At 44.3% G+C, this 27,863-nt stretch overlaps 1 protein-coding gene across 3 annotated transcripts in view; it reads left to right on the top strand.

Annotated features, from left to right (window-relative positions):
- Positions 1-27,863, top strand: part of tec (tec protein tyrosine kinase) — a 422,823-nt gene that overhangs the window by 110,539 nt on the left and 284,421 nt on the right. For all 3 annotated transcript variants that reach the window (XM_085969866.1, XM_085969857.1, XM_085969875.1), the window contains exons 4-7: positions 3,935-4,016; positions 14,519-14,647; positions 16,035-16,072; positions 17,221-17,435. In XM_085969866.1, coding sequence (XP_085825992.1) covers positions 3,935-4,016; positions 14,519-14,647; positions 16,035-16,072; positions 17,221-17,435 — 464 coding nt within the window. The remainder of the gene's footprint in view (positions 1-3,934; positions 4,017-14,518; positions 14,648-16,034; positions 16,073-17,220; positions 17,436-27,863) is intronic.

The raw sequence follows: 27,863 nt of genomic DNA, 5'->3' as shown, positions 1-27,863 counted from the left end.
GAAAAGAGCCCCAGCCTGTTCAGTCTTTCTTGATAACCATAACCTCTTAGTTCTGGTATCATCCTTATGAATCTTTTTTGCTTTGCCAATGCCTCTGTATCTTTTTTATAATATGGAGACCAGAACTGTGCACAGTACTCCCAAATGTAGTCTAACCAAGGTTCTATACAAGTTTAAATGACTTCCCTGCTTTTCAATTCTATCTCTCTAGAAATGAACACTAGTGCTCGTTTTTTTTTTTACCTTATTAACCTGTGTAGCTACTTCTAGTGATTTGTGTATCTGTACCACTAGATCCCTTTGCTCCTCTACCCCATTTAGACTCTTATTATCCAACAGTGTGTGGCCTCCTTATTCTCCCTATCAAAATGCACCTCTCTCACTTACCTATATTGAAATTCATTTGCCAATTAAATGCCCATTGTGCAAGTTTATTCATGTCTTCTTGTATTTTGTCGCATTCTTCCTTTGTATTAACCACAGCCCCCAATTTGGCACTATCCCATTTCTAATGAATTGTTATTATATATATGTACGAGTGGCTTTGCTATCTCTTCACTAACTTTTAATATGCGCAGGTGCAATCCATCCGGACCAGGGGTTTTAACCTCTCTGTTTGATTAGCTTATCAATTATCTTTCCCCTTTTTATCTTAAATGTCTTTATATCTTTTTTGATGTCTTCTAATTTCATGCCCACCTTGTTAGTCTCCCTGGTAAATACTGAGGCAGAGTAACTATTCAATATTTCTGCAACTTAGCTGCCATTAACTGCGAGTTTAGCTTGTGCACCCCTTAGTGGTCCTATCCTGATTTTTCTTCTGTTATTTATGTGCCTTTAGAATACTTAACTCTTTCTGTTTATTTTCCTTGATAATTAATTTTGTAGTTCCGCTTTGCTTTTCTAATTGTTTTTTAACTTCTTTCCTAACCTCTTTTGTCATCCTCTCCTTTATTATCTATGTCTATGCCTTTTCCTTCAGTTTCAATTTTACCCTTATCTCTTTATTCATCCACAGTGTTTCATTATTGGCTAGTTTCTTGGTCATGGTTTTAAATATTTTGCACTGTTGTATTATATTTTTTCAAAATTATGGCCGTGATTTTACGAACCTCAGCGGGTCCGTGGCGGACAACGTCGGTGGTGGGTCTCGACCCCACTGCTGTCTCCATCCCAGCCTCTGAAATGAATTTCCCTTGATGGGGCTTGTTAAGCTCACCCAGCACGTTTACCGGCCAATTAGAGGAAGCGGGTCTAGTGAAGTCAATTGATGGCGCTTCATCAGCCGGTTTCCTTAAAGGGACCATAGCATTTTGACATTTGTGCTGTCAGTGTTGTACAGCATTGAGATGCTGGAAACACTAACAAGCACTGCACAAAGGCTCAGGGCTGCACCCAGGCTCTCCCATGACTCCCTCCATATGCTTATGGAGGAAGTCGCAGCACGCAGTGAGGTTCTCTTCCCTTCCAATGGACGGAAAAGACGTCGCCAGGAGATCAACACAGCCTGGTTGAACATTGCAGAGGAGAGCACAAGCAGGGATTGGTCAGGAGGACCTGGGTGCAGTGCCACAAACGTTTCAATGATCTCAGTAGAACACAAAACATTAGCACAAAGCCACACTCAACCTCATCCTGCTGTGCCTCTCATCACATCCATATCACTCTGCCTTCCCTACCCTACTCCTGCACATCTTTACTCACGCCAACTTACCTTGCACTTCCACCCATCCTTCTCTATCTACATTATCACTTCCCCATCTCACTAGCCACCTCTCGCACTCACCCTCCTCCTCATGCAATCATACCAACTAAGAATACACAAGGGTAGACACTTGGATGTTTTATGCAATGTTCCTGTGAAGTTTCTGTTAATGTGCTGTCAAATATTGAAACCTTTATTTTGAACACTTTACATTTTTGGACAGATTTGTGTGCACCTTTGGAAGTGGCTTAGTGAGTTGCAGTGAATGGTGAGACATAACGGTACCCCCCGCAATGGTGATGAGTGTGAAAGGAATGGCTTGGGCATTGTAGGGATGCTTTATGGTGTTTGTGTGAGGTGGTGCCAACCTTACACATCATGTGGCAGCCAGGGTGTAAGCATCAAGTGACGTAAATCTGGCCATAGTGAGGCCATCCCTGGTCTCTCGGGCAGCAATGTGCTCGGGTGCTGCTGCCCTGTGTCCTGTGCAGTATCAGGTGATTGTGGAGAAGGTTGGTGTTGTTGTTGGTGCTGCTGGTGTTGGGGCTGATCGTGGTCAGATTCTGAGGACCAAGGTGAGACAGTATAAAGGGCACCCATGCTGATGGAATAGATGGCAGGTGAAGTTGAGATGACAGAAGCGATCTGTCAATGGTGAGAGAGGTAGTGAGGTCAGACTGGATGGAGACTTGTGTAAAGCCTTGCAGCATGGTGAATCTGTTGTGGAAATGCAGCGAGGAAGAGTTTGTGGCTGAGGGAAGATATCTCTGTAAGGTCGGAGCTTTTACTGTACATTTAAAGCTCTGAACTCAACAGCTGATTCAATGGCCACTGACCTCCCGCCTCAGCTTCACAGACGGGGTCCACGACCAACATGGACCCTGTGGATGAGCTGTCAAATTCAGAAGGTGAGCTGAAATTCATTCTTAAGTGGGTCTAAACAAGCCACTAATTACCTGAATTGGGTCCCCTGCTGTGAACCATCTGCTGCGTGGCGGGTCTGCTCAGCGCTGACAGACCCGACATTGGGAAAGACGCGTGGCGGTGGGTTCACAGCGTGGTCCCGACCCGCTGGGGGGAAAAAAAACACTTTGCCGCCCAACCCACCACTGATCACGCCCGCTGACTCCCCCCCCCCACCCCCTGCAAAATCCAGACTAGTTTCCTTTTCGTCAAAAATATTTGTTAGCCCTATATTTCCTTTGGGGAGAGAGAAGAGCTGTGTGTCAGTTCTGCCGTTATTATGTAACATGCAAGTGATACAGTGGTTCTTCTGATGCATTGATTTCAGTGGAAAGGAAAATCGGGTGGAATGTCCAATGAGTGGCTGATCCGTCACCACCTGTTTTGCACCCCCACCGAAGTTGAATTTTATCCCCACTCTATCTTCAAAATATAGCTGAAAATTCTCACCTGTATTTTGCTCATATTTACAGAATTATTGAATGCCTTTATTTTGTCACTAGTTATTTGATGATTTCACCCAATGAGAATGAATGTGTGCATGGGGAAGATGCAAATTTCAAAGCTTCCTTTAAAATAGTTCAGCACGCGCGCAGCAGAGTGATAATCATAGAATTGAGAGTTATGATTGCATTTGGATTATTTGCTGTCAGTATGTTGGCTATCTTTGCAAGCCAATTTGGAGCTGTTTATTTTTCTTTATTTAAAACCTTGCACCTGCAGTGTTTTTTTTTCTTTGCCAATTGTTTTTCCTTCTCTCCCATTCCTTTGGTGAAGGTGTTGAATTCTTACTGGGGAACATTTCCATTGGTGCCCATTACTCTCTGGTGCCTTGTCCAAGTCCTTATTATTCATTGGTGAACCTTGACCGCGAATGTCAGCAGACTATTCAACCACATGGAAGAGGGAAGTTCTGATTGTTGGGATCACAGTCACCTGACCTTCAAACCTGTCCACTCCCATCAGGAGTCCTGGAGTGCTGAGGTTAATTGTAGTGCCCCACTCACTACCTCAGCTGACAACAGCTAATTGGCATATAAACAAAAAAATTAAACAGGACTATTATGCAGTCTAATAACAATCTTGGTTAGTTCATTGAGATTTTAAAGCTGTCATTAATGCACCTGGAGGACTAAAGCAGCTGACCCTTTCCTTTCCTACATCATTTTGCACAAATATTAGCACTATTTGTAGTGTCCCTCCCCCCCCCCCCCCCGGATGCAAATTCTCCTGCCTTATTATAATTTAAACTTTTTTTTGTTCCAGATTATATACGATTGCAATACCTTGTATGTTTTTGCTCCGACCGCTGATAGCAGAAGCACGTGGGTGAAAAAGCTAAAAGAAGGTAATAATTATAGATAATAACTGTCTTCTGCTAATCCACCTGACTGCTTATATCAAATTGAAGAAGATGTTTGATGAAACTACATAAAATCGGTGGAAAATAATAAAACTTTGTTTATTTTCAAATTCCAAAAGTTATGATATGAAATTATAAGGATAAATTCCATAATCCTGTGTGCCTCCAAGTGCAGCTCTCCATTACGGCTGTTGGATCATGCAATTTACCTTTTAATTCCTTCAAATTTTCAGCTGCTTAGTAGGGTCTGATTGAATTCAGTAGCTGTCCTAGTAGAGTTCTATTGTGCCCAGTATAAAATTAGGAAAATAAATTTAGTGAACCCATTTGCTGAAGAGTAGATTCTTGATATGACTGACTTTAGAAACATGGCTCATCTATGTTTGGAAAGTGGCACTGTGGCAGAAGGATGTTGGGATGTATTATACTAGGAGGTAGTAGCAAGCAGCTGAATGGCCATGATTCTTCATATTGAATTTGTCATCTGGAGGAAGTAGCTAACCAGATCTTAGGAACATGTCTGCAGGGCAGGAAGAAAAAAAATTAACACATGCTGAACTGTTCTCTTGCATTTTCTAATAACAGCTAGATCAAGTTTGTGGAATTAGTAAAGCCATTCGAGTGGTTAGGCCAACCCCAACATTGTCATAAAACCTGCTGACGAGGGTGGCACTGTTGTTGTTTGGCGAACCGACCTCTACCTTGCGGAGGCTGAATGCCAACTCTCTTACTCCGCCTCCTCCCTCCCCCTGGACCATAATCCCACTACTGAACATCAAACCATCATTTCCAAGACTGTCACTGACCTCATCTCCTCTGGAGATCTTCCCTCCACAGCCGCCAACCTCATAGTTTCCAAACCCCGCACAGCCCACTTCTACCTCCTTCCCAAGATCCACAAACAAGACCGCTCTGGTAGACCCATCGTTTCAGCCTGTTCTTGCCCCACGGAACTTATTTCTTCCTATCTCGACTCTATAATTTCTCCCCTTATCCAGTCTCTTTCCACCTACATCCGCGACTCTTCCGACACCCTCCGCCACTTTTACAGTTTCCAGTTTCTTGGCACCAACTGTCTCCTTTTAACTATGGACGTACAATCACTCTACACCTCCATCCCCTACCAGGACGGCCTGAGGACGCTCTGCCTCTTCCTTGAACAGAGGCCCAACCAGTCCCCATCCACCACCACCCTCCTGGCTGAACTTGTTCTCACATTCAACAACTTCTCCTTTAACTCCACTCAGTTCCTCCAAACTAAAGGTGTTGCTGTGGGAACCTGCATGTGTCCTAGCTATGCCTGCCTTTTCGTGGGATATGTGGAACAATCTTTGTTTCAGTCCTACTCAGGTCCCCTCCCTCACCTCTTTTTTCCAGTACATTGATGACTGTACCGATGCCGTTTTCTGCTCTGTCTTCATGGAAGAAGATGCAAAAAACTTCCTGGAAATAGTGGTGAATGAACAAAGGCTCCAGCGAAAAAGAGGAACTGAAAGAAATTAGTATTAGTAAAAAAATAGTACTGGAGAAATTAATGGCACTGAAAGCCAATAAATCCCCTGGACCTGATGGCCTACATCCTAGGGTTTTGAAAGAATTGGCTATAGAGATAGTGGATGCATTGGGTGTCATTTTCCAAAATTCCATAGATTCTAAAACGGTTCCCACGGATTGGAAGGTAGTAAATGTAACCCCACTATTTAAGAAAGGAGAGAGAGAGAAAAAATGGTGAACTACAGATCAGTTAGCTTGACATCAGTAGTAGGGAAAATGCTAGAATCTATTATTAAGGATGCAGTAACAGGGCACTTAGAAAATGATAATAGGATTGGGCAGAGTCAACACAGATTTATGAAAGGGAAATCATGTTTGACAAATCTGTTAAGTTTTTTGAGGTTGTAACTAGCAGAATTGATAAGGGCGACCCAGTGAATGTGGTGTATTTGGATTTTCAGAAGGCATTCGATAAGGTGCCACACGAGGTTATTAAAAAAAATTAGGTCTCATGGAATTGGGAGTAATATACTAGCATGGATTGAGGATTGGTTAATGGACAGAAAACAGAGTAGGAATAAAAAGGTCATTTTTGGGTTGACAGGCTATAACTAGTGGGGTACCGCAAGGATCAGTGCTTGGCATCAGCTATTCACAATCTACATCAGTGATTTGGATGAGGTCATCAAATGTAATATATCCAAATTTGCTGCTGATAAAAAGTTGGGTGGGAATGTAAGTTGTGAGGAGGACGGAAAGAGGCTTCAAGGGGATATAGACAAGCTAAGTGAGTGGGCAAGAACGTGACAAATGGAATAGCATGTGGAGAAATGTGAAGTTATCCACTTTGGTAGGAAAAATAGAAAAGCAGAGTATTTTTAAATAGTGAGAGATATGAAAATGTTGGCGTTCAGAGGGACCTGAGTGTCCTTGTACACGAATCACTGAAAGTTAACATGCAGGTACAGCAAGCAATTAGGAAAGCAAATGGTATGTTGGCCTTTATTACAAGAGGATTTGAGTATAAGAGTAAAGACGTCTTACTGCAATTATATAAGGCCCTGGTGAGACCACACCTGGAGGATTGTGTACAGTTTTGGTCACCTTACCTAAGGAAGGATATACTTGCCATAGGAGTGCAACGAAGGTTCATAGAAACATAGAAGATAGGAGCAGGAGTAGGCCATTCGGCCCCTCGAGCCTGCTCCGCCATTCAATGAGATCATGGCTGATCATCCAAACTCAGTACCCTGTCCCTGCCTTCTCCCCATATCCCTTGATCCCTTTAGCCTTAAGAAATATATCTAACTCCTTCTTGAATATATTTAATGAATTAGCCTCGACTGCCTTCTGTGGTAGAGAATTCCACAGGTTCACCACTCTCTGGGTAAAGAAATTCTTCCCCAACTCAGGTCTAAATGGCTTAGCCCTTATCCTTTGAGTGTGACCCCTGGTTCTGGACTCCCCCACCATCGGGAACATCCTTCCTGCATCTAGTCTGTCTCGTCCTGTTAGAATTTTATGTTTCAATGAGATCCCCTCTCATTCTTCTAAACTCCAGTGAGAATAAGCCTAATCGACCCAATCTCTCCTCATACGTCATTCCTGCCATCCCAGGTATCAGTCTGGTGAATCTTCGCTGCACTCCCTCCATGGCAAGAACATTCTTCCTCAGATAAGGCGACCAAAACTGCACACAATACTCAAGATGTGGTCTCACCAAGGCCCTGTACAACTGCAGCAAGAAATCCTTGTTCCTGTACTCGAACCCTCTCGCTACGAAGGCTAACATACCATTTGCCTTCTTAACCGCCTGCTGCACCTGCATGCTTGCCTTCAGCGACTGGTGCACAAGGACACCCAGGTCTCGTTGCACTTCCCCTTCTCCCAATCCATTGCCGTTCAGATAATCTGCCTTCCTGTTTTTGCCACCAAAGTGGATAACCTCGCATTTACAGACCGGTAAACCTCCACATTACAGACTGACATCGGTAGTGGGGAAAATGCTAGAGTCCATTACAAAAGATGTAATAGCAGAGCACTTGGAAAACAGTGAGAGGATCAAACAAAGTCAACATGGATTTACAAAAGGTAAATCGTGCTTGACTAATCTGCTGGAATTTTTTGAGGATGTAACTGGTAAAATAGATAAGGGAGAACCAGTGGATGTGGTGTATTTGGACTTTCAGAAGGCTTTCGATAAGGCCCCGCATAAGAGATTAGCGTGTAAAGTTAAGGCACATGGGATTGGGGGCAAGGTATTGACTTGGATAGAGAACTGGTTGGCAGACAGAAAGCAAAGAGTTGGAATAAACGGGTCTGTTTCCGAGTGGCAGGCAGTGACTAGTGGGGTACCACAGGGATTGGTCCTTGGACCCCAGCTATTCACAATATATATTAATGATCTAGACAAGGGAACGAGATGTAATATCTCCAAATTTGCAGACGACACAAAGCTGGGTGGGCGTGTGTGCTGTGAGGAGGATGCCGAGAAACTCCAGGATGATTTGGACAGGTTGGGTGATTGGGCAGAAGCATGGCAGATGCAATATAACGTGGATAAATGTGAGGTTATCCACTTTGGTGGCAAAAACAGGAAGGCAGATTATTATCTGAATGGCAATAGATTGGGAGAAGGGAAAGTGCAACGAGACCTGGGTGTCCTTGTGCACCAGTTGCTGAAAGTAAGCATGCAGGTGCAGCAGGCGGTTAAGAAGGCAAATGGTATGTTGGCTTTTGTAGCGAGAGGGTTTGAGTACAGGAACAAGGATGTCTTGCTGCAGTTGTACAGGGCCTTGGTGAGACCACATCTGGAGTATTGTGTGCAGTTTTGGTCGCCTTACTTGAGGAAGGATGTTCTTGCCATGGAAGGAGTGCAGCGAAGATTCACCAGGCTGATACCTGGGATGGCAGGAATGACGTATGAGGAGAGATTGGGTCAATTGGGCTTGTACACGCTGGAGTTTAGAAGAATGAGAGGGGATCTCATTGAAACTTATAAAATTCTGACAGGACTGGACAGACTAGATGCAGGAAGGATGTTCCCAATGGTCGGGGAGTCCAGAACCAGGGGTCACAATCTAAGGATAAGGGGTAGGCCATTTAGGACAGAAATGAGGAGGAATTTCTTCACCCAGAGAGTGGTGAACCTGTGGAATTCTCTACCACAGAAGGCAGTAGAGGCCAATTCCTTAAATATATTCAAGGAGTTGGATATATTTCTTAAGGCTAAAGGGATCAAGGGGTATGGGGAGAAAGCAGGGACCGGGTACTGAATTTGGATGATCAGCCATGATCGCATTGGGTGGCGGAGCAGGCTCGAGGGGCCGAATGGCCTACTCCTGCTCCTATCTTCTATGTTTCTATGTTTGGGCAGATGCAGTATAGTCACCCAACCTGTCCAAATCATACTGGAGTTTCTCGGCATCCTCCTCACAGCACACACGCCCACCCAGCTTTGTGTCGTCTGCAAACTTGGAGATCATTAATATATATTGTGAATAGCTGGTGTCCGAGGACCGATCCCTGCGGTTCCCCACTAGTCACCAGACTGATTCCTGGGATGGGGGGATTGTCATATGAGGAGAGATTAAGTAGACTAGGCCTATATTCTCTGGTGTTTAGAAGAATGAAGGGTGATCTCATTGAAACATTCAAAATTCTTACAGGGCTTGACAGGGTAGATGCAGGGAGGATGTTTCCCCTGGCTGGGGAGCCTAGAACCAGGGGTCACAGTCTCAGAATAAGGGGTCGACCAGTCAGGACTGAGATGAGGAGTAAAACTTTGGAATTCTCTACCCCAGAGGGCTGTGCAGGCTCAGTCGTTAAGCATATTCAAGACAGAAATCGATAGATTTTTAAATATTAAAGGAATCAAGGGATATGGGGATAGTGCAGGAAAGTGGAGATGATGTAGAAGATCAGCCATGATCTTATTGAATGGCGGAGCAGGCTCGAAGGGCCAAATGGCCTACTCCTGCTCCTATTTCTTATGTTCCAATTTCCACCCTTCCCTCACCTTCGCATGGTCCATCTCTGACCCTTCTCTTCCCTTCCTCGACTTCTCTGTCTCCATTTCTGGGGATAGGGTATTGACATTCACTATAAGCCCACTGACTCCCACAGCTACCTGGGTTACACTTCCTCCCACTCCGTTTCCTGTAAGCACTCTGTTCCACTCTCCCAGTTTCTCCATCTCCGACGCATCTGCTCTGTCGATGCCACCTTCCATACTAGTGCTTCCGATATGTCTTCCTTTTTCCTCAACCGAGTATTCCCCTCTACTGTGGTTGGCATGGCCCTTGGCTGTGCCTGTTCTATTTCCCACACTTCTGCTCTCACCCCTTCCCCTCCCTCCCAGAATGACGATAGGGTTCCCCTTGTCCTCGCCTTTCACCCCACCAGCTTCCACATTCAACGGATCATCCTCCGCCATTTTCACCATCTCCAGCGTGATCCCACCACCAAACACATCTTCCCCTCCCCTTTCAGCGTTCCGAAGGGACTGCTCCCTCCGCGACACCCTGGTCCACTCCTCAGTCACCCCCAATCATCCCTTCCCCTTCGCCCGGCACCTTCCCATGCAAGCGCAGGAGATGAAACACCTGCCCTTATACCTCCCACTGTCTAGGGCCCCAAACACTCCTTCCAGGTGAAACAGCGATTTACTTGTACTTCTTGCAATCCAGTATACTGTATTCGTTGCTCACGATGCGGTCTCCTCTAAATTGGGGAGACCAAATGCAGATTGGGTGACCGCTTTGTGGAACACGGCCGTTCAGTCCGTAAGCATGACCCCGAGCTTCCGGTCGCCTGTCACTTCAATTCTCTGCTCCATTCCCACTCTGACCTCTCCATCTTCGGCCTCTTGCACTGTTCCAATGAAGCTCAACGTAAGCTCAAGGAACAGCAACTCATCTTTTGATTAGGCACCTTCCAGCCTTCTGGAATCAACATCGAGTTCAACAATTTCAGACCATAACTTCTGCCCCTATTTTTTTTCACATGACAGCTGTTGATGATTCTGCCATTCCTATTTACACCTCTTCTAGACCCATCTTTTGTTTCTTAACTTGTCACATTACCATCTCCTTTTGCCCTGCACCATCATCCCTTTTGTCATTTAATTACTCCTCCCTTCGACCCTATCACAGACCGTCCTTTTTGATCTTTCCTCCACTCCCCCTTTTCCCTGCCCCTGCACTTGCTTAAAAATCTGTTACATCTCTAACTTTTTCAAATTCTGACGAAGGGTCATCGACCTGAAACATTAACTCTGTTTTTCTCTCCACAGATGCTGCCTGACCTGCTGTGTATTTCCAGCATTTTCTGTTTTTATTTCAGATTTCCAGCATCCTCAGAATTTTGCTTTTGTGTTAGAGTAGTTAGGCAGTTAGTCTTGGGTTGGGAATGACATGTGACACTGGGGAGAGGGGAAGTGAAACAATGAAGGGAGAAAAATGCATACATTGAAAGCATATGGGTCATCCTAATCAAGCCTGATGCAAGCAACTTTCCCACATGAATATTCAGAAGAGGTAGAAACATAGAAGATAGGAGCAGGAGTAGGCCATTCGGCCCCTTGACCCTGCTCCGCCATTCAGTGCGATCATGGCTGATCATCCAAATTCAATACCCTGACCCTGCTTTCTCCCCATATCCCTGGATCCCATTAGCCTTAAGAAATATATCTAACTCCTTCTTGAATATATTTAATGAATTGGCCTCAACTGTCTTCTGTGGTAGAGAATTCCACAGGTTCACCACTCTCTGGGTGAAGAAATTCCTCCTCATCTCAGTCCTAAATGGCCTATCCCTTATCCTTAGACTGTGACCCCTGGTTCTGGACTCCCCCGCTATCGGGAACAGCCTTCCTGCATCTAGTCTGTCTAGTCCTGTTAGAATTTTATAAGTTTCAATGAGATCCCCTCTCATTCTTCTAAACTCCAGCGAATATAAGCCTAATTGACCCAATCTCTCTTCATACGTAATTCCTGCCATCCCAGGTATCAGTCTGGTGAATCGTCGCTGCACTCCCTCCATGGCAAGAACATCCTTCCTCAGATAAGGCAACCAAAACTGCACACAATACTCAAGGTGTGGTCTCACCAAGGCCCTATACAACTGCAGCAAAACATCCTTGCTCCTGTATTCAAATCCTCTCGCTATGAAGGCCAGAATACCATTTGCCTTCTTAACCGCCTGCTGCACCTGCATGCTTACCTTCAGCGACTGGTGCACAAGGACACCTAGGTCTCGTTGCACTTCCCCTTCTCCCAATCTATTGCCATTCAGATAATAATCTGCCTTCCTGTTTTTGCCACCAAAGTGGATAACCTCGCATTTATCCACATTATACTGCATCTGCCCAATCGCCCAACCTGTCCAAATCGTACTGGAGTTTCTCTGCATCCTCCTCACAGCACACACGCCCACCCAGCTTTGTGTCATCTGCAAACTTGGAGATATTGGCCCAGAAATTCGGGTCGGGGGCTTCCCGCGGGTGTAAGCCCCCGACCTGCACTTACCTTGCGCGCCGGCCGTTGAGCTGTGGGCCCGCGTGGAATTCCGATCCGGGGCCTGGACCAGCTGCCGGCACGCAGTGCTTACGTATCCCAGGGGGCGCAGTTAGTTCGATGCGTCCCCTGGGATCACGTGGGCCATGGAGAGCCAATCGGAGCAGGGAATGCTCCATTCATAAGATTTACAGGAAGAGCTGTCAAAACTTATAACTACTACGACCCCAAAATAGCACTAAATCTTCAAATAATTTTTTTTTTAAATCACATATTTTAAATAAACTATAAATTACATGAAATAGCTATTTTAAACAATAATTTAAATTTTTGAAAAAAGTGATTTTATTTTCTAATGGGGCTAAAAATAAACTTACCTTGCTTTAAAGTATTTAAAAATAATAAACCTGTGGAAAAAATGTTTTAATTTTAATTAATTCACCAGTTACCTTGTAAAAAACAGGCCTTACGCCTGCTTTTTACATGTCTAACTTCTGCAGACTTACCCTCCCAGGAAAACCTGTAAAATAAAACCTAAGTTTGATGCGCACGCGCAGCCTCTCCCGCACACTTGTTCGACCTCTGAACCCCTTCATTCAGGGGAACAGAAGTGCCGGTTTCCCACACATGCGCAGTGCATGCAGGAAATCGGCACTTCCATTGGGCCTACGGGTGCGTACCCCGTGCGTACTCACCCGTGGAGACCCGAATTTCTGGGCCAACACATCTAGTTCCCTCGTCTAGATCATCAATATATATTGTGAATAACTGGGGTCCTAGCACCGATCCCTGCAGTACCCCACTAGTCATTGCCTTCCACTCGGAAAAAGACCCGTTTATTCCAACTCTTTGCTTCCTGTCTTACAACCAGTTTTCTATCCAAGTCAGGTTCCAAATAACGGCGAAAAGCAAAGATCTTGACTCTAATCCCCTTCCCCCTCCGTACCGTGTTGCATGGCTAGCCTCATTACAACAGTGACTACGCTTCAAAAAGTACTTAATTGGCTGTGAAGCGCTTTGGGATGTCCTGTGGTCGTGAAAGGCGCTATATAAATGCAAGTCTTTTTTCAGGCACTGAAATCAATAGCAGTAACTCTACTGTTTCCTCAGTAGATTAGGGAAGAAACCTGGGACCTTCTGTGTATCGTTCAATACCACTGAACAGAGTGCATTTAACCACTGAACGATTCGGGGAGCTGTTTTCATTTTTGCTGTTTATTTTATTTAATGTTATAGCTTGGCCAATGAGAACTTTGTGGAACTTTTTCTGAGAAAATTACATTGGTTGAGTAGCATCTTTGATGCAACTGATTATATATGGTCTGTGGAAGGAGTAGACTTGGTGGGCCTACTGGTCTTTTCTTGCTCCATGTGATTTACTTTTGTAAAATTTCAGTGCTGATAACATCATCAGTGCAAAGACACATGGCAGTAGCTCTGGTACCTGATGTGTGGGTCTCATTTATATAGCGCCTTTCACGACCACAGGACATCCAGTTATAACCTAAAAAAGTAAATTTACCAGGGTTTCATCAGGACAGTGGCTGTGAAGATTCCATTCTGTTTGTCTTGCAACATCTTCTGAATATTCACGTGGGAAAGTTGCCTGCATCAGGCTTGGTTAGGATGACCCATATGCTTTCAATGTATGCATTTTTCTCCCTTCATTGTTTCACTTCCCCTCTCCCCAGTGTCACATGTCATTCCCAACCCAAGAAGACTAACAGCCTAACTACTCTAACACAAAAGCAAAATTCTGAGGATGCTGGAAATCTGAAATAAAAACAGAAAATGCTGGAAATACACAGCAGGTCAGGCAACATCTGTGGAGAGAGAAACAGAGAATAGAATCTTCATAGCCACTGTCCTGATAAAACCCTGCTAAATTTACTAGTGTAAGTAAATTCTGGCAAGTTTAGTTTTGATTTCCATTGAGCTGTGCAAGACCTGCACATCAGAAGCTGTCACTCCTACCATAGATCTATGCAATAGCAAAAGAGTTATGGATGAGTTACTGAACCAGATGGTGTGATTAAGCCAAATTAACATAATTATTTACAACCTCAAAATGCTTCTTTGACTATGGATATCGACTTAGCTGCTTCCTGCAGTTGGACTCATGCCAATTCAAAGTTATCAGCAATCACTGTTTAAACAATAATATATTTTAAAAATCAATGGAAGTATAGAAATAAACAAAATATCATTAAAAATAATAGTTTTTATAAAGAGATGTTGATGGTTGGATTTGCTCTTTCAGGTTGCAGCTTAATTAAGAATCTCATGCTTTCAATTTCAACTTCTAAATTTAAACAATTGGCTTTTAAGCATGCATTCAGTCTGCTTCAGAAATTTAGACAACAAGGTCAGAGTGGATTGTGCTCAAATTAGGAGCTATTTTCATTAACTGAGATTGTAGTTAAATCAGTGATCATCATTCTTAGAGGTTAATTTATACCTTTTTTCTTTTAAAATTAGAAATAAGAAATAATGACTTAATATTGCCAAAATATCACCCAAATTTCTGGGCAGATGGAGCATGGCAATGCTGTAGACAAGCAGATAAACTTGCTCCAGGCTGTGAGGAATATCACCTCTTTGGTGATCGTAAGTATTGCATTTCTTATTTCTGACAAAGGAAATGTTTCTGAGTATAAAGACGTATTAAGTTAAGGAAATTATATTGGTAATTTTTGAATTATGTATGTTGTTAAAACTGCCTCTTATTCAGAAATTGGTATCGCTTCATAATTTCATTTGTGTACGTCTAACTGAATAGGCACTGATTTATATTTGTTGGTGGGTGGTGTTACATTGAATAAAACCACTCTTAGAAAATTTACCAATATGTGTTATTTTTATAATACCATTGGGTAATTGCAAAGCTGCAGTCCCACATTGGGGTTCAGCTACTCATTTTTCTCATGGTTTCTGATGTAATTTTAACCCCAATTTGTCTGTGCCCTTTTCTGGGCCCAGAACCGGTGCTGCGGTGGCAGAGCGTGCCTGATCAGGAGGCCCGAAGCTGGCTCGCAATTGACCTCTGGCCTCATTCAAAATTTTTGGGTGCAAGCTGCTGGCACCTGTCTTGCTACGGGCAGCTTGTGCATTTATTTAGAAGAATATCAGACCACTTGCCTCGCCGGCAGCAGCTCGAAGGCAAGTCCCAGGAGCAGGCTGGTGTGGATAACGGGGTGGCGGGGGTGGGGGGTGGTGGCGTGGTGGGGGGCAGCAATCGTTAAGTCTGTAGAGTTGGGGGAGCAATCCTGCTCAAAGAACTCGGCTTTAGTTGGTGGTGTCTGCTTAGGCCGCAGCAGCCATTGAAGAATCCTGAGCAGGGCAGGCCTGATGCCTGCCTCGCTCGTCGCTTCCCAATTTCTGTAAGGGGACCGAAAACTGGCACACGGCCCATCATTTACATACATGTGGCTGCCAGGGACATCTGAAAAAATGGCCCAATTTCGGGTAGGACCTTTATCATGCATCTTTGGGGTAAAACTGGGCCTCGTCTCATTGAGGTCCAATTTCTACTCCGTAATGTGCCTTTTTGACCTCAGGATATCCCAAAATGCTTTCCGTCCAGTGAATTCCTTTTTTAAATGTAGTCACTATTGTTTGTGGGTAAATGCAGCTGCCAATGTTGATGTCGGCTAAGCAAATATTGGCCTAAACATCCAAACAAAAATTCTGTCAGCACAATTGATACTTCAGCAGGGCACCTGTGTATTTTTAGTGTTTCAGGCCTCTTTTATCTAATAATGAGTCAAACCTCTTGATCAGGTTATAAGTCTTGGATTGAAATTTGGAGGTGGGTATGTTGAATGGGAGTTTTATTGATAGCTACATCAAGCCTTGACTTTAGAAACTTTCATCAATCTATGAACCAAATTATTTTGACTATGGTTAAATATGTTCCTGAGTTAGATTTTTTATAAATTTGTGTTGGAGATTGCAAAGTACTTTATCTGTTGAAAGCAATATTTTTTCTTTTTAGTTACTCGAAAACCACTTCCACCAACACCAGATGATGTGGTAAGAAATTACAAAAAAACACTAAGTCTACTTGTTAATTCACTATTGTATGCATCACTTTATCAATATTCTATTGCTGTAGTGTAAATAATATTTCTAATAGCCGTTAGTAATGAGAACTAAATATCAGCTCATTAATCATTTGCTGTCATTGAGCAAAATGGTTTTAGCATCTCTTGCAGGCCAACTTATGTTTGGAGTATGAGAGTACTGTCCTCACAGAGATGACATGATTTGCTGAACCTAAGAAGGGATGCTTGAATAAGCAATGCATGTTTAAAAGCACTGTATTCTGAGGAGAGCTATTACAGAGACTTTGGTGGAGGGGGTCCAGAGGAGGAGGGATGTCATGTACCCATAGCGGGGAAGGAGTCCATCTTGTCCTCCTGTCGCTCTCTCCTGCAGCAGCTGGTGCTGCTCTGCCTGGCCTCATTTCACCCCATTCCTTTAGCAGACCAAGGTGGACCCTAGCAAGATGCCCATGCCCAAGCACTCCCTTTCTCCTGGTGACTTCTATAAGGTTTAGTGGCACAGCACTTAATCCTTTTTAGGAGAATTTCCAGAATAAATATTGATAGCATGTTGGTGAAGCCTTGACAAAATGCCCCAGAAAGTCTCTCAAGGTGTTTCAAAAGTCCTCTTCAAACCTCCAGCAGCAAGTGAACAGCACTCGAAATCCTCCAACAACTAGTTTACACCCAATCAGCTGGTTGCTGTTCGGAGAGGGCGTTCGGTCAAGCACTAGCCACCAAAATGCCGTGCAGCTGCCTCAATGAGCGCTAGCAGGCAATTTAAGTGGCAATCAGCTGCTTAACGATCCTCCGGGTGGCCCTTCCTCGTGCAAGCTTCAACTCCTTTACCAAGATGGTGTCTTGCGCTAAACACCGGTCTAAACCGGCGTTACAGCTTAAGACCCCAACTTGGCCACCTCGGAGGCTTCTTTAGCACAAATCATAACTGACTAGACAGGCCTAAGCACCTTCATGCCTTAAATATTTTATCTAAAAATACTTGGCAACCCAATGTAACATACATGACTGGATAAATTAGGTTTAATTTCATAATTTTATTAAGGTTTGGATGACGTCTGATTCATCAAAGTTACTTTTAATTAAGTATTCTGTTTGTCTCTTTATCCTATTTAACAGCTACGTAGCAATCTACCAGGATCTATTCATAAGCCTCCATCACCCCTCCCACGAGATGAAGATGAGGAGGAGGAGGAGGAGGAGGAGGAGATAGTTCTAGCAATGTATGACTTTGAAGCATTAGAGACTCACGATCTGAGTCTAGTTAAGGGTGAAGAATATGTCCTGTTACAGAAATGTGATGTGCATTGGTGGAAAGCAAAAGATAAAAATGGGTAAGTGTCTTCTCCTGGCCCTTGCCACTTGAAACCAATGTATTTGAGTGCTGGGTGTGATTGAGCACAGCATTATTCTACAATACAGGAAACTTTCTGGTATCCAGCACTGACGGGACCGAGCTGGTGCTGGTCGATCAACACTGCCGGAGAAACGAGCGCTAATGTTAAAACATACAGAGCTTCTGAGCTCAGTCTGAAGCAACAAACCCTGTTGCTTAGCAACAGCTTCAAAACAGTCGGCGCAGCTTGCAAGCGTCTCTGTAGCTAAGCAACAGCTTCAGCTGGACGCTTGCAGAGCCACGACTGGAGAAAAAAAGCAACGAAAAGTAAAAAACTTATCTGAACCGACTCCTGAATTTTGCTGGTGGATAGAGCGTTCCGGACATTTAACCTCCGTTTAAACGAAAGTTTCCTGTAAATATAACTTTGAGTGGTTCCATTGGTGTTAGTACAGTAATGAAACCACTCAAATTTGTATACATTAACCCTGTTTCTCCCTCCTACAGACATTGCCTGACCTGCTGAGTGTTTCCAGCATTTTCTGGGTTTGTTTCAGATTGCCAGCATCTGCAGTATTTTGCTTTTGTTAAACTTAATCTGCTTTATTTAAAAAAAAATAATCTGTTAATTGTGCTACATATCAAGCCAGTTGTTGCTTCCTACACTGAGGAGATTTGTGAGGGTGTGGTATGGGTGCAAACCAATGTCACTGCTCTCAGTATTAGCACAAACTGATAGAATATTATTACAGCAGTATACTGCGTTCACAGGCTCTGAGGAATGTAGTCCCTGTTGGGAACAATGTGCACTGTTGCAATAACATTTTACTTAGCATTTTGCTAAGTGATGGACTCTGCTTTTCGGGCCGAATTTTGCGGTAGAAATAACGGTGAGGCTAATGGTGCTTACCGTTACTTATCTGGAAATCATACAGCAACTTTCGGTGACCCCACATGCACAGTTAAATGCGGAAGTTACTGTATGAGATGCCCTGCTCCTCCAAAATCTGCACTATACTGGTATCATGCCATCTGATTCACCATTCAAATACACTGAACAGCTTGAAGTTCCTGTACTTACCTCATAGATATGGACTAAACTTGCCAGAAAAAGTTGGAGCTTGTCCTTTCTAGTGTAAGTACCCTATTGACAGTGTGATAAGTCTTCACTACTGCCACTCTTTGCCGCTGAAAATTAATATTTACAAGTGTGGAGTCCCTTTCCTTCAAATTGTTGGAGATTTAAAAATGTATATTTTTTTTACTTTTTCTTTGTTATTAAGAGAGCAAGATAAAATAGACAATCATTCTTTCTTTATTTTGCTTCCTGTACCTGATTTGACATTGAATTCACTATTCTAACTTACACATCCTAGTTCAGACTTTGCGCTGCTCATTAACGATTCTTCAATCTGATTGGTTAAGGAGATACATAGTTGCTTGCCCTGTTCAGACAGGTCCCACATACCCTGTAGAGGGCGCTGCCTATTTTGGATCATTGGCTGACAGTAACTTCCAGTGCAAAAGCCCATCAAAAGTCAATGGGCAACCGTAATGAACGGCGCGGCTGACTGCAAAATCCAGCCCATCATCGTGTGTTATGCTGTAAGAACATAAGAAATAGAAGCAGGAGTAGGCCATTTGGCCCTTTGAGCCTGCTCCATCATTCAATAAGATTCTGGCTGATCTTCTACCTCAACTCCACTTTCCTGCCCTATCCCCATATCACTTAATTCCCATAGTTCCCAAAAATCTATCGATTTCTGTCTTGAATATACTGAACGACTGAGCCGCCACAGCCCTCTGGGGTAGAGAATTCCAAAGATTCACCACCCTCTGAGTGAAGAAATTTCTCCTCATCTCAGTCCGAAATGGCCGACCCCTTATTCTGAGACTGTGACCCCTAGTTCTAGACTCCCCAGCCAGTGGAAACATCCTCTCGGCATTTACCCTGTCCAGCCCCTTAAGAATTTCAATGAGATCACCTCTTATTCTTCTAAACTCTAGGGAATATAGCCCAGTCGACTCAATCTCGCCTCATAAGACAATCCCCTTGCCCCAGGAATCAGACTAGTGAACCTTTGTTGCGCTCCCCCTCTAAGGCAAATATATCCTTTCTTCGGTAAGGAGACCAAAACTGTACATAGTACTCCAGGTGTGGTTATACCAAGGCCTTATATAATTGTAGTAAGACTTCTTTACTCTTATACTCCAATCCCTTTGTAATAAAGGCTAACATACCATTTGCTTTCCTAATTGCCTGCTATACCTGCATGTTAACTTTCTATGATTCATGCACAAGGACATCCAGGTCCCTCAATACCAATATTTCCCAGTCTCACTCCATTTAAAAAATATTCTGCTTTTCTATTTTTCCCTACCACTCTCCACATTATATTCCATCTGCCATATTATTGCCCACTCACTCAACCTCTCTATATCTCATTGTAGCCTCTTTGTGTCCTCACAACTTACTTTCCTACCTAACTTTATATCATCAGCAAACTTGGATACATTACACTCGGGTCCTCTCATCTAAGTCATTGATATAGATTGTGAATAGCTAAGGCCCAAGCACTGATCTCTGGGGTACCCCACCAGGATGTTGTGGGACTTGGAGGGGAACTTGGAGGTGGTGGTGTTCCCATGCACCTGCTGCCCTTGTCCTTCTAGGTGGAAGAAGTCGCGAGTTTGGGAGGTGCTGCCAACGACGCCTTGGCGAGTTGCTGCAGTGCATCTTGTAGATGGTACACACTGCAGCCACAGTACGGCGGTGGTGGAGGGAGTGAATGTTTAAGGTGGTGGATGGGGTGCCAATCAAGCGGGCTGCTTTGTCCTGGATGGTGTCGAGCTTCTTGAGTGTTGTTGGAGCTGCACTCATCCAGGCAAGTGGAGAGTATTCCATCCACTTCTGACTTGTGCCTTGTAGATGGTGGAAAGACTTTGGGGAGTCAGGAGGTGAGACACTCACCACAGAATACCCAGCCTCTGACCAACTTTTGTTGCTACAGTATTTATGTGGCTGGTTCAGTTAAGTTTCTGATCAATGGTGATATATTGATGGTGGGGGATTTGGTGAGGGTAATGCCATTGAATGCCAAGGGGCAGTGATTAGACGCTTGCTTGTTGGTGATAGTCATTGCCGGGCACTTCTGTGGCGCGAATGTTAGTTGTTACTTATCAGCCCAAGACTGAATGTCGTCCAGGTCTTGCTTCGTGCGGGCATGGACTGTTTCATTATCTGAGGAGTTGCGAATGGCACTGAACACTGTGCAGTCACCAGCGAACATCCCCACGTCTGACCTTATGATGGAGGGAAGGTCATTGATGAAGCAGCTGAAGATGGTTGGGCCTAGGACACTGCCCTGAGGAACTACTGCAGCAATGTCCTGGGGCTGTGATGATTGACCTCCAACCACCACAACCATCTTCCTTTGTGCTAGGTATGACTCCAGCCAGTGGAGAATTTTCCCCCTGATTCTAGGGCTCCTTGATGCCACACTCGGTCAAATGCTGCCTTGATGTCAAGGGCAGTCACTCTCACCTCACCTCTTGAATTCAGCTCTTTTGGCCATGTTTGAACCAAGGCTGTAATGAGGTCGGGAGCCAAGTGGTCCTAGTGGAATCTTAACAAGGGCATATAAGGTAGCCAAATCTAGTGGGAGGATAGAGGATTGGGAAAACTTTAAACTTTAAAAGACAGCAAAAAAATAACAAAAAGATTGATTAAGAAAGGGAAGATAGATTATGAAAGTAAATTAGCAAAAAATATAAAAACAGATAGTAAGAGTTTTTATAGTTATATAAAAAGAAAAAGGGTGGCTAAAGTAAATGTTGGTCCCTTAGAGGATGAGACCGGGAAATTAATGGTGGGAAATATGGAGATGGCATAAACACTGAATGAATATTTTGTATCAGTCTTTACAGTAGAAGACACTAAGAATATCCCAACACTGGACAAACAGGGGGCTATAGGGAGGGGGGAGCTAAACACGGACAAAATCACTAAGGAAGTGGAACTCGGTAAAATAATGGGACTCAAGGCGGATAAATCACCTGGACCTGATGGCTTACATCCTAGGGTCTTGAGGGAAGTGGCGGTAGGGATTGTGGATGCATTGGTAATAATTTTCCAAAACTCCCTGGACTCAGCAAAGGTCCCGGCAAACTGGAAAACTGCTAATGTAACGCCCTTATTTAAAAAGGGCAGTAGACAGAAGGCTGGAAACTATAGACCGGTTAGCCTAACATCTGTGGTAGGTAAAATATTGGAGTCCATTATTAAGGAGACAGTAACAGGACATTTGGATAATAATTTAATAGGACAAAGTCAGCATGAAGGGGAAGTCATGTTTGACAAATTTGCTGGAGTTCTTTGAGGAAGTAACATATAGGGTGGATAAAGGGGAACCAGTGGACGTAGTGTATTTAGACTTCCAAAAGGCATTTGACAAGGTGTCACACAAAAGATTATTGCTTAAGATAAAAAATCACGGGATTGGGGGTAATATTCTGGCATGGATAGAGGATTGGCTATCTAACAGAAGGCAGAGAGTTGGGATAAATGGTTCATTCTCGGACTGGCAATCAGTAACTAGTGGTGTTCCACAGGGGTCAGTGCTGGGTCCCCAACTCTTTACAATCTATATTAACGATTTGGAGGAGGGGACCGAGTGTAACATATCAAAGTTTGCAGATGATACTAAGATGAGAGGGAAAGTAGTGAGTGAGGAGGACATAAAAAACCTGCAAGGGGACATAGACAGGCTAAGTAAGTGGGCAGAGATTTGGCAGATGGAATACAATACTGGAAAGTGTGAGGTTATGCACTTTGGCAGGAAAAATCGTAGAGCAAGTTATTATCTTAATGGCAAGAAACTGGAAAGTACTGAAGTACAAAGGGATCTGGGGGTCCTGGTGCACGAAACTCAAAAGGTTAGTATGCAGGTGCAGCAAGTGATTAAGAAGGCCAATGGAATGTTGGCTTTCATTGCTGGGGGATAGAATATAAAAACAGGAAGGTATTGCTTCAGTTGTACAAGGTATTGGTGAGACCGCACCTGGTATACTGCATACAGTTTTGGTGTCCATACTTAAGAAAAGACATACTTGCTCTCGAGTCAGTACAAAGGTTCACTCGGTTAATCCCGGGGATGAGGGGATGGACATATGAGGAGAGGTTGAGTAGATTGGGACTCTACTCATTGGAGTTCAGAAGAATGAGAGGCGATCTTATTGAAACATATAAGATTGTGAAGGGGTTGGATCGGGTGGATGCGGGGAGGATGTTCCCGATGATGGGTGAAACTAGAACTAGGGGGCATAGTCTTAGAATAAGGGGCTGCTCTTTCAAAACTGAGATGAGGAGGAACTACTTCACTCAGAGGGTGGTAGGTCCATGGAATATGCTGCCCCAAAAAGCTGTAGAAGTTACATCATTACATAAATTTAAAACAGAAATAGACAGTTTCCTAGAAGTAAAGGGAATAAAGGGTTATGGGGAGCGGGCAGGAATTTGGACATGAGTCTAGGTTCGGATCGGTCATGGCCCTGTGGGTAGCGGAGCGGGCCCAAGGGCCGTGTAGCCTGATCCTGCTCCTATTTCGTGTTAGATTCAGGAGATGGTTCTGTGATAGTAGATTGGCGGTTAGGATCAGATCAGCCATGATCTTATTGAATGGCGGAGCAGGCTCGAGGGGCCGATTGGCCTACTCCTGCTCCTATTTCTTATGTTCATATGTTCTTAACTGGTCATCAGTGAGCAGGTTATTGGTGAGTAAGTGCTGCTTGATAGCACTGTTGACGACATCTTCCATCACATTGCTGATGATTGAGAGTAGACTGATGGGGCGATAATTGGCTGGATTGGATTTGTCCTGCTTTTTGTGGACAGGACATACCTGGGCAGTTTTCCACTTTGTCGGGTAGATGCCAGTGCTGTAGCTGTACTGGAACACCTTGGCTAGAGGCACGGCTAGTTCTGGAGCACAAGTCTTCAGCACAACAGCCGGGATGTTGTCGGGGCCCAGAGCCTTTGCTGTATTCAGTGCGTTCAGCCATTTCTTGATATCACGTGGAGTGAATCGAATTGGCTGAAGACTGGATTCTGTGATGGTGGGGACCTCAGACCTCAGGAGGAGGCTGATATTGGTCATTCACTCGGCACTTCTGGTTGAAGATGTTTGGAAACACTTCAGCTTTGTCTTTTGCACTCACGTGCTGGGCTCCACCATCACTGAGGATGGGGATATTCATGGAGCCTCCTCATCCTGTTAGTTGTTTAATGGTCCACCACCATTCACGACTGGGTGTGGCAGGAGTGCAGAGCTTTGATCTGATCCATTGATTGTGGGATCGCTTAGCTCTGTCTATAGCATGCTGGTTCTGCTTTTTACCATGCATGTAGTCCTGTGTTGCAGCTTCCCCAGGTTGGCACCTCATTTTTAGGTATGCCTGGTGCTGCTCTTGGCATGCTCTTCTACACTCCTTATTGATCCAGGGTTGGTCCCCTGGCTTGATGGTAATGGTAGAGTGAGGGATATGCCAGGCCATGAGGTTACAGATTGTGGTGGAATACAATTCTGCTGCTGCTGATGGCCCACAGTGCCTCATGGATGCCCAGTTTTGAGCTACTAGGTCTGTTCTGAATCTATCCCATTTAGAACAGTGGTAATGCCACACAACACAATGGAGGGTGTCTTCAGTGTGAAGATGGGGCTTTGTCTCCACAAAGACTGTGCGGTGGTCACTGCTACCAATGCTGTCATGGACAGATGCATCTGCGACAGGTAGATTGGTGAGGACGAGGTTAAGTAGATTTTTCCCTCATGTTGGTTCTCTCACCACCTGTCAGAGGCCCAGACTGGCAGCTATGTTCTTCAAGACTCGGCCAGCTCGGTCAGTAGTGGTTCTACCGAGCCACTCTTAGTGATGGACATTAGAGTCCCCTACCCAGAGTACATTCTGTGCCCTTGCTACTCTCAGTGCTTCTTCCAAGTGGTGTTCAACATGGAGGAGTACTGATTCATCAGCTGAGGGAGGACGGTAGGTGTTAATCAGCAGGAGGTTCCCTTGCCCGTGCTTGACCTGAAGCCAGATACAAAGTATTCATTTAATGTCTCTGCCATTTTCTTATTCCCCATTATAATTTCTCCTGTCTGCCTCGAAGGGACCCGTGTTGCTTTCGCTAATTTCTTTCTTTTTACATACCTATAAAAGCTTTTATAATCTGTTTTAATGTCTCTTGCTAGTTTATGCTCATATTCTCTTTTCTCTTTCCTAATAAATTTCTTGGTCCTCCTTTGCTGAATTCTAAATCCTCCCAATCCTCAGCCTTACTACTATTCTTCGCAACATTATAAGCCTCTTCCTTTAATCTAGTACTATCTTTAACTTCTCTTGTTAGCCACGGTTGGACCACTTTTCCCGTGGGGTTTTTATTTCTTAAGAAAAATTTAGTTGCAAGTCATGAATTAATTCTTTAACTGTTTTCCATTGCTTATCTAGCGTCATGCGCCTGTAAAGCTGGCACATCAGGCTCCTGATGGTGTAGGGGGTTTGTGTGTGGCATGTGCCCATTCAGCTCTGCCCCTGACTGTGTCTGAGTGGTTCGAATCGCTCCACACCCCCTGGGTTCTAGACACCGGACTTGGGTACAGGCGGCGATACAGAAAAACGAGTAGACGAGTGGTTCGGTGCAAGAAAACCGTAATTTTTATTAAAGACAGGATAAAACACAATACTGAGAATTACTAAGCTGATTACAGGCATATGCAAATAATACACTTACATGAGAATGGGGAACACACGGCACTTCGAGGGAAACAAATACATTAACAATCCCCTTATCCTTATCCCACCCCCTATACCTAACTAGATTAAGCTATGAGTGGCCAGGGATTTATGCTCATCAGTTCGAAACCTGTTGACTTTTAATGGTTGTGAGTTTTGGGGTCCATTCTTGCTGTCCTTTGGGGTATCTCGTCGCCACGTGGTCACAGGGCGCGGCGGTGGAGTTGTTTATGCGAATCACCCTCCTTTTCCTCAGCTAATGTCATCGTCGAGTCGCGCCTTCGTCGTCTTCTTCTTCCTCGGGCGGTTTAGTTGCTGACGAGTTTTTAAAACGGTTGGGGCTCGGTTGGCGGTTTATACTGTCAAACTGATTTTTCTACCCATTCTTTGAACGCCAGTTTATTCGTCATGGACGCTGCTATCCATGCTTGAAACGCCAGTTTACTCATCAAACGCCAGCTTATAATTAGGCGTTTGGCCCCCAACGCGTCTTTCCGCTGCCCTTCTCTGCCTTTATCGGTTTACCGTATTCTTCGTCTCGTCTTGTCTGCCCGTTTGTGGCCTGTGTGTCCTGTGTGTTTTCGAAATCGGGTCTCGTTCTCCTCCCGCGTTCGGCCCTCGGTGTAGTAATGGGCGTCCTTGGTGTTGAGCGGCCCGGGGAGCGAGAAGAGAGCCCGCCACGAGAACGAGAGGCAGGAGGCCAAAGGCCAAGCGATAAGAGGCAAGAGCCCCCCAAGAGAGCGATCACTACTGATGGGCCTACAATTATACCCGGTTCTTCATTCCTTATCTGCGTGCCAAATCAGGTCAGTCCTTCATTTAACTTTTGGCGGGCTCGTTTAAAATGATTACAGCCATTTACTTTAACGACTTCTGGAGTGGTTGTCTCCATGTTTAATGGCTTCGATGTCCTGGCTGTTTGTCATTTATGAAACTTAATTGTCCCCATCCTGGCTTGATGGCTACTGTGAGCTGTTACCGATTAAATATGCAGAAACCTAATGGCCTCGATTTAGGCCCATTCTAACCTGATCTGTTCCAAGGTGAATGAATGCATATTCTGTGTTTGCTTAGCTGTCTGGCTCCACAAAGTCTCTTCACAGATTCATGCATTTTAGGTTTCGTTTCAGGCTTTGAAAAGTGCCTGCCCTTTTCTGCAGGGCCTTGCTTTTAAAATCCTGTGCTTTTGGTCATGAGGTTGCAGAAGCCATTTTGGGTACCCTTTTTAACAACTTGTCCATACAGGGTCCCTTTATCCATAACTTTTGGGGAATGTGGGAATTTTGAGAACCCTACAATGGTGCAACTGTCCTGAGATGCTGGATAGCTGTTGATTGGTTTAAAAATAAAATAGCACAGGATTAAGTTTAAATTTGACAATTAATCTTGGTACCTGATAGTTCTGAACCTTTCTTTATGAACTATGATTTTTGTGAATCTTAATAGAATGCTTCTTGTTTATTATCTCTCTTCCCCTCTCTAACTGTTTCATTGAACTATATTACATAAATAATTGCATGTGACCAGCAGAGGGAGCCCAGTCATAGACAATACTGTAAGCTCCAGAGTGGGAGGAGTGAACAAATTAGAACATCGATGTTGAATAAATGCAGGGGTAGAGCAGTCTTCTAAAAGTAATTGTGGGGGAGACTTTCAAATGCTGGCCATTGTTTCTCACCTAAAAGTTCATGGGGACCTCATTTGCCTAATTGCCCGTTTGAATCAACTTTCAGGCAGGCCTTTAAATGGGCGCCCAGCACTCCCGGATGGGAGGCTGTTTAGTTATGCAAATCGGGGTCCTACGATTATTGCAGGACCCCAATTGCAACTTTCAAAGAGAAATGGGCAGAGCATGCACGGCTAATTACAACAGGGACTACACTTCAAAAGTATTTAATTGGCTGTAAAGCACTTTGGGACATCCTAAAGTTGTGAAAGGCACTGTATAAATGAAAGTCTTTTTCTTTCTTTAATGCCTGTCCCATTTCTCCAGACATTGAGAGGCCTATCCGGTGGTCCTAAAAGGGACCGCTGGAGACCGCTCCAAAAGGTATGTTTGAGTTTTTAATTTGTGGGGCCTCACAAAAATCGTCCGACCCACTGCTTGTCCATTCTTGCAACCCTTGCTCCCCCAGGGATCTGCTCCCCTTCTCAACAGGCCTTGCGTGCTCACCAGCTGGGTGCGGCCGCCAGATGATTTTCTGCCGCAGGAAACCGGCGCGCTCCAATGAGTGCTCGTTTGGCGCCTGTAGCTTGCTGAAAATTTTTTAATGAGTCCCGAACCTGAAAGTGGTTTAGGCCTCCCAAACTGCCATGTTGGGCAGGTGCTGCGGGCACATCATCCATCTAAAAAAGAAAGACTTGCATTTATATAGCGCCTTTCACGACCTCATGACATCTCAAAGCGCTTTACAGCCAATGAAGTACTTTTACAGTGTAGTCACTGTTGTGATGTAGAAAACGCGGCAGCCAATTTGCGCACAGCAAGCTCCCAGAAATAGCAGTGTCATAATGACCAGATACGTAATCTGTTTTTGTTATATTGATTGAGGGATAAATATTGGTCAGGACACCGGGGATAACTCCCTGCTCATCATCAAAATAGTGCCATAGGATCTTTTTCATCCACCTGAGA

The sequence above is a fragment of the Somniosus microcephalus genome, chromosome 2, assembly GCF_052327205.1.
Source record: "Somniosus microcephalus isolate GS21.2 chromosome 2, FLI_Smic_1.0, whole genome shotgun sequence".
Classification (NCBI taxonomy): domain Eukaryota; kingdom Metazoa; phylum Chordata; class Chondrichthyes; order Squaliformes; family Somniosidae; genus Somniosus; species Somniosus microcephalus.
This window is presented reverse-complemented; position numbering and strand designations above follow the sequence as displayed.